The following is a 14,610-nucleotide window of genomic DNA, read 5'->3' on the forward strand; positions in this document are numbered from 1 at the left end:
TTCTCAACAGGATTTATTTAGATTTGCCAATGACTTCCTCAGAGCTGAGAAACTGAGACTTTCCTGTGGCCACCCAGTGAAGTGAGATTTACACTATCATTTATTACAATGAAACAGTACTAAAAATGCAGAAGTAAATCTATATATATAAATGAGTGATGGCATCAGGGCAACCCACAAAACAACAAAACTACAGGCCACCCAACCTCGAAATTTGACAACACAACCCATCATCCACGGTTCCAGTGAGATACAACAAAAAGAAAAGAAAAATAAATTCCTAATTAGAGGGAGAGTAATAATTGTTTTTATCCAATTGCTGCCAGTTTAGAGGGCTAATCTCTGCCCACTTCGTCTCCTAGGAACCAATTCAGCCAAGCACAGCCAGGGTTCAGTTAGGGGACAGGCAGTTTTAGGCCTCACTTAGGTCTCTTCCACAGATTATCTAATTTATTTATTATTTATTTATTTACAGCATTTATATTCCGCCCTTCTCACCCCGAAGGGGACTCAGGGTGGATCACATTGCACACATAAAGGCAAACATTCAATGCCATGACACAGAACAGAGACAGAGACAAGACGCAGGCACCGGGCTGGCCTCGAACTCATGACCTCTTGGTCAGAGTGATTTGTTGATATGTTGCAGCTGGCTTGCTTCCAGCCTGCGCCACAGCCCGAGCCAACTGGATTATATGGCAGTGTAGACTCAAGGCCCTTCCACACAGCTATATAACCCATTTATAATCTTATATTATCTGCTTTGCACTGGATTATCTTGAGTCCACACTACCATATAATCTACTTCAGTGTGCATTTTATACAGCTGTGAAGAAGGGGCCTCATATAATCCAGTTCTAAGCAGATAATATAAGATTATCAATATACAGTAGAGTCTCACTTATCCAACATAAACAGGCCGGCAGGATAAGTGAATATGTTGGATAATAAGAAGGGATTTAGGAAAAGCCAATTAAACATCAAATTAGGTAATCTTATACAAATTAAGCATCAAAACATCATATTATACAACAAATTTGACAGAAGAAGTAGTTCAATGCTCAGTAATGCTATGTTGTAATTACAGTAGAGTCTCACTTATCCAACACTCGCTTATCCAGTGTTCTGGATTATCCAACGCATTTTTGTAGTCAATGTTTTCAATATATCGTGATATTTTGGTGCTAAATTCATAAATACAGTAATTACTACATAGCATTACTGCATATTGAACTACATTTTCTACCAAATTTGTTGCCTAACATAATGTTTTGGTGCTTCATTTGTAAAATCATAACCTAATTTGATGTTTAATAGGCTTTTCCTTAATGCCTCCTTATTATCCAACATATTCGCTTATCCAACATTCTGCCGGCCCATTTATGTTGGATAAGTGAGACTCTACTGTACTGTATTTACAAATTTACCACTAAAATATCACAATGAATTTAAAACACTGACTACAAAAACATTGCTTATGAAAAGGCAGACTGTGTTGGATAATCCAGAACATTGGATAAGCGAATGTTGGATAAGTGAGATTCTACTTTAATATGAAATAATTACTGGGATAGAATAATGCAGAACAATATAATCTCTAAAACCAGGACAGTAAATAAAGACCAACAGTCTGAAAGCAGGAAAATTGGAAATTCCACAAAGGAAACAATCAGGGCCAGCTAACAACTCCCAAGAAAGGATTCTTCCACAAAGGAAGCTGAGAAGGGAGTGAAGCGCTGTGTATTACCAAAGTCATTACTATTACTATCATTACTATTATTATTATTATTATTATTATTATTATTATTGTGTTGCGGTCAACCGTGAAAATGAATACAATCTGGTTCCAAGTATTCAAAAACACTAAAATCAGAATATATAAAAATTAATCTATAATAAAACAGAACAATACAATCTCTAAAATCAGAACACTAAATAAAGAACAACACTCTGAAAACAGGGGAATTCCACACAGGAAACAATCAGGGCCAGCTAACACCTCCCAACAAAATATTCCCATCATCAAAGTCTGGAAAATCCTCTGTTTTCTCAGGGCCACAGACAGTAGAAGCACATAAAATATCGCAAAGAACACCACTCTGAAAACAAGGGAATTCCAGACAGGAAACAATCAGGGCCAGCTAACACCTCCCAACAAAAAATTTACTCGGGGAGGAAGCAGCCAGGCTTTAAAGCTGCAAGGTCATTACATCCTAATCATTTTCCCTAATTGCAGCATTCATACTTGCCTCCAATAGACAAAAAAAGGAACAATAAGAAATATTGTATATTAACAAGCTTATGAAATAATATCCCCTGATGGCGCAGCATGTTAAAGCGCTGAGCTGCTGAACTTCTGGACCAAAAGGCCGCAAGTTTGAATTGGGGGAGCGGAGAGAGCCCCCACTGTTAGCCCCAACTTCTGCCAACCCAGAAGTTTGAAAACATGCATATGTGAGTGCATCAATAGGTACTGCTCCGGCGGGAAGGTAACGCCGCTCCATGCGGTCATCCCACATGACCTTGGAGGAGTCTACGGACAACGCTGGCTCTTTGGCTTAGAAATGGAGATGAGCACCAACCCCCAGAGTCGGACACGACTGGACTCAGGGGAAAACCTTTACCCTTTACCTTAACTACCACCAATTCCTCAATACTTTATTTCCCATACCACCAGACTTCGCCACAGCAACGCGTGGCTGGGCACAGCTAGTGTAATATATTTTTAAATTGCCAGAATACATGATATACACAAATGCCTTAAGCGGATTGAGTGCTATACCACTCAGTGAAGCCTTAAAGCAAGGTCTTCCTGGATACAGGTTAACATGCTATGTACCTGTGTAAGCCTTCTTGTGATTTGTATTGATTAAGCACCGCTCTGCCGTAGTTTTCATCAGCGCTGAAATTAACAAAATATTTTACATCAACGTCATTATATTGTACAGTGCAGTACTTTCCAAACATGTTATGTTGGTGACCCTTTTTAGACAGGCATCATTTTGCAAGACAGCAATTCAGTGTTACTAGCAAACCAAAAGTTAAATCAACCCCTTATAAGAGATCTGGACACTTACATAAACTGTAATAATGAAATGTATGGGGATATAACATATCTCACGAAAACTTTTCATTTTTATATATTTAAATACAGTAGAATCTCACTTATCCAACATAAACGGGCCGGCAGAACGTTGGATAAGCAAATATATGTTGGCTAATAAGGAGGGATTAAGGAAAAACCTATTAAACATCAAATTAGGTTATGATTTTACAAATTAAGCACCAAAACATCATGTTATACAACAAATTTGACAGTAAAAGTAGTTCAATACGCAGTGATGCTATGTAGTAATTACTGTATTTATGAATTTAGCACCAAAATATCATGATGCATTGAAAACATTGACTATAAAAATGCATTGGATAATCCAGAATGTTGGATAAGCGAGTCTTGGATAAGTGAGACTCTACTGTATATATGATTTATTGCTCATTTCACAGGTTTCACAGGTTTATGTGGCACACCTGCACACTACAGCCAACACAAATGTATCGTGACACACATGTTGGAAAGTGCTGTTCTAGTTAGTGTATTAAGACACAGTGATATTAGTTTATAGTCTTCAATATTTCATGATGTAGAAGTAGGAAGGGGCTAGGCTCGGCTCAACACTCTCTTGCGATGATCCCCTGTTTTGGACGGAAAGACAACAGCTTGTGATAGAACTGTTGGAACTGTTTTCCAGGTTTCTGTGGCTGCCTTTCTGATCTTTTAATCAAAGAACTTTTGAACATTTTTGAGTTATTTCAGAGTTCCCTTGAAGAGGATATGGAAACCTCCCACCAAGCCAATTAATCACTGTTATGCCACAAACTGGAGGTAGCAGATGCTGCATGGATGAAGGAGACGGAAAAAATGAATTCCAGTTCATGCCCTCTTTAATATTAGTTATAAGTAGTACTCCACCATCTGGAGAGAAAACCTGAGATGTCTGCATGCCTTTGCTAGGAGCCGCACATGGCAAGCTTCCTCTCTAATGCAACGCAATGTACAACATTCTTCCTCCTCAACTACCTGTGTTTAATTTAAGACTCTTCTTCAGTGAGGCTTTGATGTTTTCCTTTGATCTGTGGTGCTTTCCCCTGGGAGTAGCTTTGTGAAGATTTCACACAAGCCCACACACCCTGCCCGGGTGGCCTGCTTCCTCCCACCTTCTTCTCTCTCAACCTGGTGGCCAGCTCAAGAGGAACAAGCACAGGCAAGCATCTGAGAAAACGGGAATAAAGGTGGTTCCACCAGTGTTTCATTAATAATGGCTCTTTGGTCTAGGGCACCAGTGTTTCATTAATAATGGCCATTGCTCAACCTTTTCTACACTAAAGGAACTCGTGAAATAGCTTACATTTCAGATCTCAGCAAACATATAAACAGAGCCGACCCTAGGTATTTTTCAAGTGTAGGCAAACAGAATTTTGGCACACCCCCCCCCCCCAAACAATCACTGAAAAATAAAAGCGTCGGATAAGCGAAAAGGTTGAATAATAAGGAGGGATTAAGGAAAAACCTATTAAACATCAAATTACATTAAGATTTTATAAATTAAGCACCAAAACATCATGTTTTACAAGAAATCAACAGAAAAAGCAGTCTCAACTGCGCCCCCGTATGTTTTGCGCCTGAAGCGACCACTTAATTTGCCTCATTGTTGGACCGGCCCTGCATATAAATTAGGACCTCTTTTGTTCAAAAAGTTAATTTTCATAATCACAAACTCTCATGAAACCCCTGGCAACTGCTTACAGAATCCTAGGCTTCCAAGGATGCAGAATACTACAGTCCAATACTAAGGAATCATGAGAGTTGTAGTTTTACAAGATCGTTAGACTTCTCTGCCTAATAGTGTTCATGCCTCAACCAGACTACAAATCCCAGGAACAATCTGTATTTCCACTTGAAGAACAGAGATCTAAAGGAAAGCAAATGAGTTTACCAGGAAGCACAGAAATCTCTTTAAATGAGACCTGTACAGTGTTTTCTTTTCTAATTCAACAATGAAGAACATAGGTCTCCAGCCATGTGTAACATTCCCCAAATAATTCTACTGAGTTTCTGTTTTTGTTATGTGATTTGAATGGAAAACAAGACAGTTGCCAAGTTCTCTTGCTAAGTCTGGTTTTGGGCTGCACTCAGATTAGTAAGGAACCTAAACTACCTAATTTCTTTAATTCTAAAATGCATTTTCCCATTCATATAAACGTCTACAAAAATGGGATGCATCTCAGAATCACAGGTACTTTTCTAACATATCAATAAAGCTTTTTTCTGTTAGAGGTACTGAAATTAGTGTGTGTCTTACAATCAATGACATCTTAGAATTTAGGAAATATGAGTAGTTAAATCTGGGACTGGGACAAAATTGATTTATTATTAATTCCCAGATTTCATCAACATGGACACAATAGTAAAATTAAATAAATTCCAAGGCCTGGTTAAATCTGTATTGGGAAAAAATTACCCCTGCCCACACATATTTATAATATTTCACAGATGAAAATCAGAGTATGGTTTAGATAGCAACAGTCATTAATGAGGGAGGAGACACAAGTTGGGAGATGCTGCCGCAGTTTACTGTTGCTTGAATCAACTGGGAAGGACTACATTTTATTCCCCTTCTTCCCCCTCCCCTCCACTGAGTTAATTCAGTGCAAACTGATTTTGTAGTTTGGACTCAGTTTGTAGAAACTAAAATAAGTTGATGACAAGGTGGGAAAGTGAGAGGAGAAATGAGAAACTGCAATGCAGGCAGTCCCCAAGTTACAAATATCCAACTTGCAAAGTTCAAAACATAGGTGAGAAAACAGGAAGGGAGTTATATCTACCCCTAGGAAGGGAAACTCACTCCTGAAAAAGTTATCATGGAGAAAAATGTCTCCACTTAATCCTTGTTTCCACAAAATCGAAATTATTCAAAATCCAATTATCACAGGGACAGAAAGTGAAGTGAAATCCTCTGAATTATTTCTGCCAAATCAAAACGTTGGAGGGCACACACATACACACACACCATAAAACAAACTAGTGAAATTGACTGATGTAATAATAATAAGATATGTTGTGTATGACCAACTTTGCCCAAAAGTCAAATGGATATTTCCTTACTTTTCCTCTTCAGGCCTCTTCTTTATCCAGCTGTTATCTTGCAACAGGGTCCTTCGCTTGTTGACCTCACTGATAACTTGTTGCCTGCTCTTCATTGCAAGAGAAGCATTCTTGGCATCTATTTACACACAAAGAATCATATGACAAAATGTTCAGAACACTGAGGCTTGACTGGGAAGAAACCTTAAAGCTACCTCTTCCCTCCTGAACAACTTTTCACTCGAGGTCTCCACTTTTCTATGTTTAAGGTACATTCCTGTTAATTTGTTTTGCTGTCTCATGTTTGTTTGTATATTAATGTGTCAAATGGCCTATTATTTAACATTGTTACAAATATAAGCTACTTCAGATATCTCTAACTGAGGAAAACAGATAGCATATAAATGCTTTTGAACAAACCTACAAAGGGATAGGAGGAGGCCCCGGTGGCACAGCGGATTAAACCGCTGAGCTGCTGAACTTGCTGAACGAAAGGTTGGCAGTTCAAATCCAGTCATCCCACATGACCTTGGAGGTGTCCACGGACAATGCTGGCTCCTCGACTTAGAAATGGAAATGAGCACCAACCCCCCAGAGTCGGACACAACTAGACTTAATGTCAGGGGGAAACTTTACCTTTACTAATAGATGGATGAATATTTTGATTTTTTTTAAAATCATCTATTTGCATTCTTGATTTAGGTTCATTGCATTTAGACGAGTGATTTTTATCTTTGATCTTCTGATAGTTTTGGATAACTCCCAGAAGCCTAGCTATCATCTTCAGTTCTGAAATTATGGGAGCTTTAGTTCAAAATACCTGGAGGTCTAAAGAATGAGAACCATTAATTCCAACCAAGAGCCAATTGGGATCCCACTCATGGGTTGATGGCTGCTATAGCAAGGGGCTGGCATGTGCAAATGATCCAGCAGAGATCAAAATGACACAGTTAGAAGAATTGAATAGAACTGGTCCAACTCAGCTGCAACTGAAGAAAGTTGCTGCGGAATCTCATGTACAGACTTGTCCTATTAATGCCTTGTGGTCAGTTCCCATATCTGGAAAAGCTATGGTTGAAATCACTGAAGAACAGCATTCTTCACTTTGCAGATTACATTGCTATGTGCTACCGGTATTAATTCTTTTTAACAACGCCTTGGTCTACAATAGTAATTAAACACTCCCCTTCAGACTAGACAATTATCTTGGACTAAGCATGGACATGCATGAAGCTAGGAGGAGTGCGAGCCTGGAACACCTATTCATTTATCTCTCTCAGCAATAAAATCTAGCTGGCAGACTATTGTCTGTTTGATATGACAAGCAACTATTTATTAAGCTAGAAATTATTCCACTTAAGAGCTAAGTCCCTTTCAACTCAGGAGAGAGTCCCTGGAGTTCAATGAGACTTCCCCTCAGGCAAACATGAGTTGTACAGAATTGCAGTTTGTGAAAATGACACTCCCCAAAGTAGTGCTGAGGACAACATAGCCCTCCAAATGTTGGTGCACTACATCTTCCTTCATTCCTGATCATTAACTATCTTGGCTGGAGCTGTTGAGAACTGAAATCCTGCAACATCAGAAGGGAGAACTGGTGACTGGTTTCCTTGTTTTACATTTTTCCCCCAGTACACACAGAGACTGGTTTCTCCATATCATCATGGAGAAATATCCTGGACAGACAGATAGGGCTATGCAGCAATTTTCTTATAATGACACCAGAAGTTTAGGACCACAAATCTTTTTCATGATCTGCAAGGAGCTGCCTCAAATTTGGTGAAAACGTGGGATATAAATGAATGAATTGAGAAAGAGGAGTAGGAGGAGGTAGTAATAGCAGTAGTAATACTGCCTTTTCACGTGCATTATATGAATATTAAAGCAGTTTTACTTGCTCTAAAATGACTGACATTGAGCTATGATGATGACCACAATTTCAAAGACGTCAATACACAGGCACCCAAAGGAAACACAAGAGCCCTAGCATTTTGCAAAAGTTATTGCTCTTCTAACAGACCACAGCAACTTCTGGCTACCAGAAACTGACTAGGGGCCAAAATGCTGAATCAGCTGAAATTCAGCAGCAGAACCTAATTTTGCTGCTGTGGGTGCATTCAATTCACCTGTCAACCCAGAGCCACTGGTGGCACAATGGGTTAAACCCTTGTGCTGGCAGGACTGCTTACCTACAGGACGGTGGTTCGAATCTGGGGAGAGTGGGTGAGCTCCCTCTGTCAACTCCAGCTCCTCATGCAGGTACATGAGAGAAGCTTCCCACAATGATGGTAAAACATCAAACATCTGGGCATCCCCTGGGCAACCTCCTAGCAGACTGCCAGTTCTCTCACACCAGAAATGACTTGCAGTTTCTCAAGTCACTCATGACACATAAAAAAACCTGTCTGTCCATGGCAGCTCCATGAACTTAATTGGTTTAGACATCATCTAGGACCGGAACATAACACTAAATTTTACTGAGGGCCATATCAGCCCTTTTGACCAGTGAACAAGGCTATTCAAAGTGGCAATCTATGGATTGCCACCACTTCCCAGGCTATGGTGAGTTTCCAAACAAGAAAGAGACAAAAATATGGTTCTGGCCCTTGGCACATTGAGGGAAAAGCCCTGTCAGTCCAAAATATGACATGATTTAAGAATCACTGATGTTGTAAATAGACCAGTTAACATTCCAATGCACAATTTAAAAATATGTTTCAATTAATTTGTTTGTTCATTGTCTTCCATTATTGTCATTGTTGTTCATTCATTCATATCTCATTTTTCCAATACTGAGAGTCAAGTATTGGACAGAATATAGTCAGATAATTGACAGCACAATCCTATGAATGTGAAGTAAGTCACACTGCATTTAAAGGAATTTTCATTCTAGTTTTTTTTATTATGTCAGAAGCAACTTGAGAACATATTGCAAGTCGCTTCTGGTGTGAGATAATTGGCCGTCCACAGAGACGTTGCCCAGGGGATGCCTGGATGTGTTACCATCCTGCTGCGAGGCTTCTCTTATGTCCCTGCAAGCTAGAGCTGACAGACAGGAGCTCACCCCATCTTGCGGATTCGAACCAGCAACCTTCAGTTCAGCAACCCATCCTTGAGGTCAGTAGTTTGGCAGCTCATTTCACTCTCAGTACAGCAAGTGATCAGTTTAGAGGTGTTAGCTATATTCTTTGAAGGCTCTGTACTTGTTGCTGTTTACAGCTATCCAAAACATCATTATAACCAATAAGTATAATGTTAGCTTACTGAAATTTGAACAAATTATTGTAATAGTGACTGATGTTTCTGGCTGCCGTACATCACATACATGTAATAATTAAACCCAAATGTGTTCAGTGCATGGCAAACATATTTCAGCATATATTGCAATGCACTTTCACCAATGCAAGCAGAGATGCCATCTTAACTGGACTTGAATGTAAGGCTGCTAGTGAAACTCAGTGTTCCTGCTAATCTGCCTTCTTAATGTGTTTTTTTCCTTAAACAATAAACAAACAAAATTAATGTTTACCTGCATGTGAAATGTTTACAAAAGAAACATTTTAGGGAAGAAGGAAGGGAAAAGACGAGTTAAAAGAAAATTAATTAATACTGGGTCCAGTTAGGCTAGCAGTTCCTTCACATTGACAACAATGAAGTTGTTGGAAATGCTACATTTTAACACTGAAGAGTGAAAAATGGCTCACAGTGAGAAGCAGTAATAGTTTGAGTAATCTCAATTCTCACGCCCTCTCTGTCTACCTTTCCTGAACCCTCTGTGATGTAACCTGATACTTTTAGGGATATTTCTCTATCAATTCTCATTCCCATGAGTCCTCTATCAACCTTCCAAGATGTAGCTAGGTTAGATCAGCACCCTGAGGAACTTTCTTAGCTAGAATGGAGTTGCTACAATAAAGCTGCATTTCTTTCTCTGAGCCACTGGTGTGTTTTCTCCTTAAATCAAGATTTCTAACAGTTGCATTAACTCTTACAGAAGTGACTGTGCTTCAAATGAAAAAGACCAGAAGACACATCAGTCAGTTCTTGTGTTTCAGGTTTTACAAGTGTGCTACATTTCCCCCACCCTTTGACTAACTCAACAGATGCCCACCCAGAAAGAGCAATAACATTACCATTCTTGTTTGGCGGTGATTTTCCAACAGTGGATGTTGCCATTTTGTTCAAGAGCTGTATTCTCACCTACGCACTGAAAAAAGAGTAGAAATTAATTATGTGCTTGCAAAACATGAAAATGACAGGATAAAAATATTTTTCAATCTGTATGTGTATGCTATAATCTAAGCTAATATTGGTAAGCTATGGTTGTCCAAGGCACAGTGGGTTAAACCACTGAGCTGCTGAACTTGCTGACCAAAAGATCGGTGGTTCGAATTCCGAGAGTGAATTAGCCCCAGCTTCTGCCAACCTAGCAGTTCAAAAACATGCAAATGTGAGTAGATCGATAGGTACTGCTCCAGGGGAAAGATAATAATGCTCCATGCAGTCATGCTGGCCACATGATCTTGGAGACATCTACAGACGATGCAGGCTCTTCAGCTTAGAAATGGAAATGAGCACAACTCCCAGAGTCGGAGTCGACAAGACTTATTGTCAAGGGTAAACCTTTAACTTTACCTTTTATGACTGTCCAAATATGACTGAATTGCAAAGATTCTCAGCCCTTCATATTAACTTTGTTGGTTAGGGCTGAGAGAAGTTGCAATCCAACAATATCAGGAGGGCCACCAAACCCTCCAATAGTTTTTCAAACAAAAACTAGGATATTTGTGAGCAAGCAACGTAAGAATGTTGTCAACGTGGCAGAATGCATTAATGAGGAAGAACACAAAAGCCAGGGGAGGTTGCAGTAGTTTGCTTTAACCCGAACCTGCTGGTAACAAGGTTTGCTTTTCCTGTGTGATCCCCACTCCATTTAATTGAGTGACAACTACTTTCGCACCTGAACAGAGTCTGCAGCAACTGGGGTATGCTGAGGACAAAGGGGAAATGTGGAAGGAGAGAGAAGCAAAGCATTTTAAAAACAGTTGAAAAAGTGGGAGGATAAAATATCAACTGGGGCTGTCCTTGCCAAACAGAGAGGTTGGAGAGTATGGGCTCCATAATCTCCACATCTGATAGAATAGAAAAGAAAAACAAAAAATAGAAGAAGAAGTAGGGATTGTGTTGTCGAAGGCTTTCATGGCTGGCATCACTCGCTTGTTGTGAGTTTTCTGGGCTGTATGGCCATGTTCTAGAAGCATTCTCTGCTGATGTTTCACCCGAATCAATGGTAGGTATCCTCAGAGGTTGTGAGGTACCTTGTAACCTCTGAGGATGTCTGCCATAGATGGGGAGAAATGTCAAGAGAGAATGCTTCTGGAACATGGCCATACAGCCCAGAAAACTCACAGCAAGACAAAGTTCTTAACCTTTTTTTTGTTCCACAGACCCCTTTGACGGAAAATCAAAGTCCCCTTCTCAGAATGCAGCAGCAGATTTTATTATATATACAGTAGAGTCTCACTTATCCAACATAAACGGGCCAGCAGAACGTTGGATAAGCGAATATGTTGGATAATAAGGAGGCATTAAAGAAAAGCCTATTAAACATCAAATTAGTTTATTATTTTACAAATTAAGCACCAAAACATCATGTTATACAACAAATTTGACAGAAAAAGTAGTTCAATACGCAGTAATGCTATGTAGTAATTACTGTATTTACGAATTTAGCACCAAAATATCACAATATATTGAAAACATTGACTACAAAAATACATTGGATAATCCAGAATGTTGGATAAGTGAGTGTTGGATAAGTGAGACTCTACTGTATCAGCATGTCTTTTAATTATAAAGATTACAAGTTGATTTTTTTCCCAATTCAAACTCACAGATCCCCTGAAATCATTCCACAGACACCTTGGCATCCATGGACTCCTGGTTAAGAACCCCTGGACTAAAGGTTCCCATAATCCCTCATCCTGGTACTCTTGACAGGCAGGCAGACAAGTAAGACTCCTTGTGCATGTACATACATACACAACAGCTGCTGTAAGAAAGGTACCATTAGTCCCTATTCATCTTTTTTTCAGAGGGAGAAGGGATATTAAATTGCCCATCCTCCCAGTAGCTTTTGCCTAGTCAGAGAAAATCAGTTGCTACTGTACTTAAGTCCTACCCAAAGAAGCAGTAACATGTTAATGGCATTATGTTGACTCTCTGACTACTGGGCCTCCCTTTTCATTTCTTCGTATGAAAAGAAATCAGGAAGACAGGTACAGTAATGAATAATCATGTATTATTTCATCCATGATCAAAATAGTTGGGTAAATGTACATTAGGCTAATGACACACAGAGCAGATTTGTAATTAACATCACAAACTGTTGTGTTAAGGACATGAAAAGAGACGGAAGCCAAGGCTCAACATAATCTTTAACAGATTTCTAGAATCCAGCGACTATAACAAGATTACATTGAGGGTCAGGTACTAATTCAATTTTAGTCCTCTGGATTTGTACTTAAGGACCAACTGGAAAGTTTTCTACTCTTGTGTACTTACTCTTTTATGTATTGTGGTTGTTTTTCTGTGTATTGCCAGCTATGTTGTGAATTCTGAAGAGCTACCAATACAAACTACTGCAAAGGAATCAAAGTAACATTCAAGAAGAAATAGTATTAGGGCAGATGTTAAAGAAGCACCAGTGAGCCACCAGAATGGGGACCAATTTTTAGGGGATTCAGGGGAGCAGAACAGGATAGAAACTGTAAGCTTTGGATAGCATTGGGAAGGGTTAACACCCCTGTGGGGTTTTTTTCACTGTCTGTGCCCCTGATCATAAGATTTCACCTCATCACTTTCTGTCCCTGTGGTTATTGGATTTTGAAGGGAAAAAAAGCTTGTTGTGAGAGCAAGGATTGATGATAAAACTTCGGTTGAGACACCTTTTCTCCATGATAACTCTTTCAGGAGTGAATTTCCCTTCCTAGGGGTAGATTTCTCTCACTTTCTGTTGTCTCACCCCAATTGTAACTATGAGTAATTTCTAAGACAGGTGTTTGTAATACAGGAACTGCCTGTATTTTCATTTCTCTACAGAAAGAAGAAAACGTACATTGCTTGCTGTTAACTATCCTTGCCATTTTGAACAACAAGCCAGAACAGTATGTGATTCATCATGCCAAATGCATGAAGGCACATCAACCTGCGAGGGGACAATACATCCACAATTCCCAGGGCCAACTGAAGACATTTTGCAGTTTGAAGCAAAGAACCAGATGAAAGGTCTCTCTCTTCCCAATGAAATGGTCTAATACTGAGCAGCTTTGCCACTTGGGCACTGGCAACATAACTGCATATTTCACCACACCAGAAGGCAATGGGCCAATTTAGAGATGCAGTAAGAAAGGCAGTATAGTGTACAATGACTCTGCCATGACAATCTCAATCTGTCCTTACTTTTTTCATGGTCTAAATCTGTGGGAACACCAAAGTTGTCAACTGCTTAACAGGCTATATCATGACCAGTGTGCTGTAGTCCCCAGTGGCGCAATGAGTTAAACCCTTGTGCCAGCAGGACTACTGACCGAAAGGTTGGCAGTTCAAATCCAGGGAGTGGGGTGAGCTCCCGTTTGTCAGCTCCAGCTTCCTATGCAGCAACATGAGAGAAGCTTCCCACAGGATGTTAAAACATCCGGGCGTCTCCTGGGCAATGTCCTTTCAAACAGCCCATTCTCTCACACCAGAAGTCGCTCCTGTCACACAAAAAATGGCCAGTGGGCTGCATATGACTTGGTAGGTCACAGCCTTGGCAGATTACAAATTCAATTGGTATGTTTGGGAATTGAGTATGACTGCAAAACAACAACAAACAATCAACCATATACTCCAAAATGAAAAGCAGAAGATGTGTGACCAAACAACATCAGAGTGTGGTCAAGATGACAAAAATTATTAACGAGGGGAATATACAACCTAGGAAAGCAGTTTGCTTTTGCCCGAGGCTGCTGGGAAGGGCAAGATCTGCCCCTTCATCCCTATCCCCTGGTTGGGGCCCCTGGTGGCACAGTGTATTAAAGCGCTGAGCTACTGAACTTGCAGACCGAAAGGTGCCAGGTTCAAATCCCGGGAAAGGAATGAGCGCCCGCTGTTAGCCCCAGCTCCTGCTAACCTAGCAGTTCGAAAACATGCAAATATGAGTAGATCAATAGGTACCACTCCAGTGGGAAGGTAACAGCGCTCTGTGCAGTCATGCCGGCCATATGACCTGGAGATGTCTATGGACAACGCCGGCTCTTCGGCTTATAAATGGAGATGAGCACCAACCCCCAGAGTCGGACACGACTGGACATGGTAAACCTTTACCATTTTTTACCCTATCCCCACCTCATGGGTCAACGGAGTGCAAAGTACTTTTGTATTTTGAACACAGTTTGCAGTAACTGAAGCAAGTTCAAGAAGGAGAG

The 14,610-nt window shown here is 40.1% G+C and overlaps 1 protein-coding gene across 2 annotated transcripts in view; it reads right to left on the bottom strand.

Moving 5' to 3' along the window:
- The window catches only part of scel (sciellin), a 93,593-nt gene that overhangs the window by 62,574 nt on the left and 16,409 nt on the right, over window positions 1-14,610 (bottom strand). For both annotated transcript variants that reach the window (XM_008106872.3, XM_008106871.3), the window contains exons 2-4: window positions 10,276-10,349; window positions 6,164-6,281; window positions 2,840-2,902 (exon numbers count right to left, since the gene is read on the bottom strand). In XM_008106872.3, coding sequence (XP_008105079.2) covers window positions 2,840-2,902; window positions 6,164-6,281; window positions 10,276-10,318 — 224 coding nt within the window. In that variant the 5' untranslated portion in view covers window positions 10,319-10,349. The remainder of the gene's footprint in view (window positions 1-2,839; window positions 2,903-6,163; window positions 6,282-10,275; window positions 10,350-14,610) is intronic.

This window comes from Anolis carolinensis, chromosome 3, assembly GCF_035594765.1.
Source record: "Anolis carolinensis isolate JA03-04 chromosome 3, rAnoCar3.1.pri, whole genome shotgun sequence".
NCBI classification, from domain to species: Eukaryota; Metazoa; Chordata; class Lepidosauria; order Squamata; family Dactyloidae; genus Anolis; species Anolis carolinensis.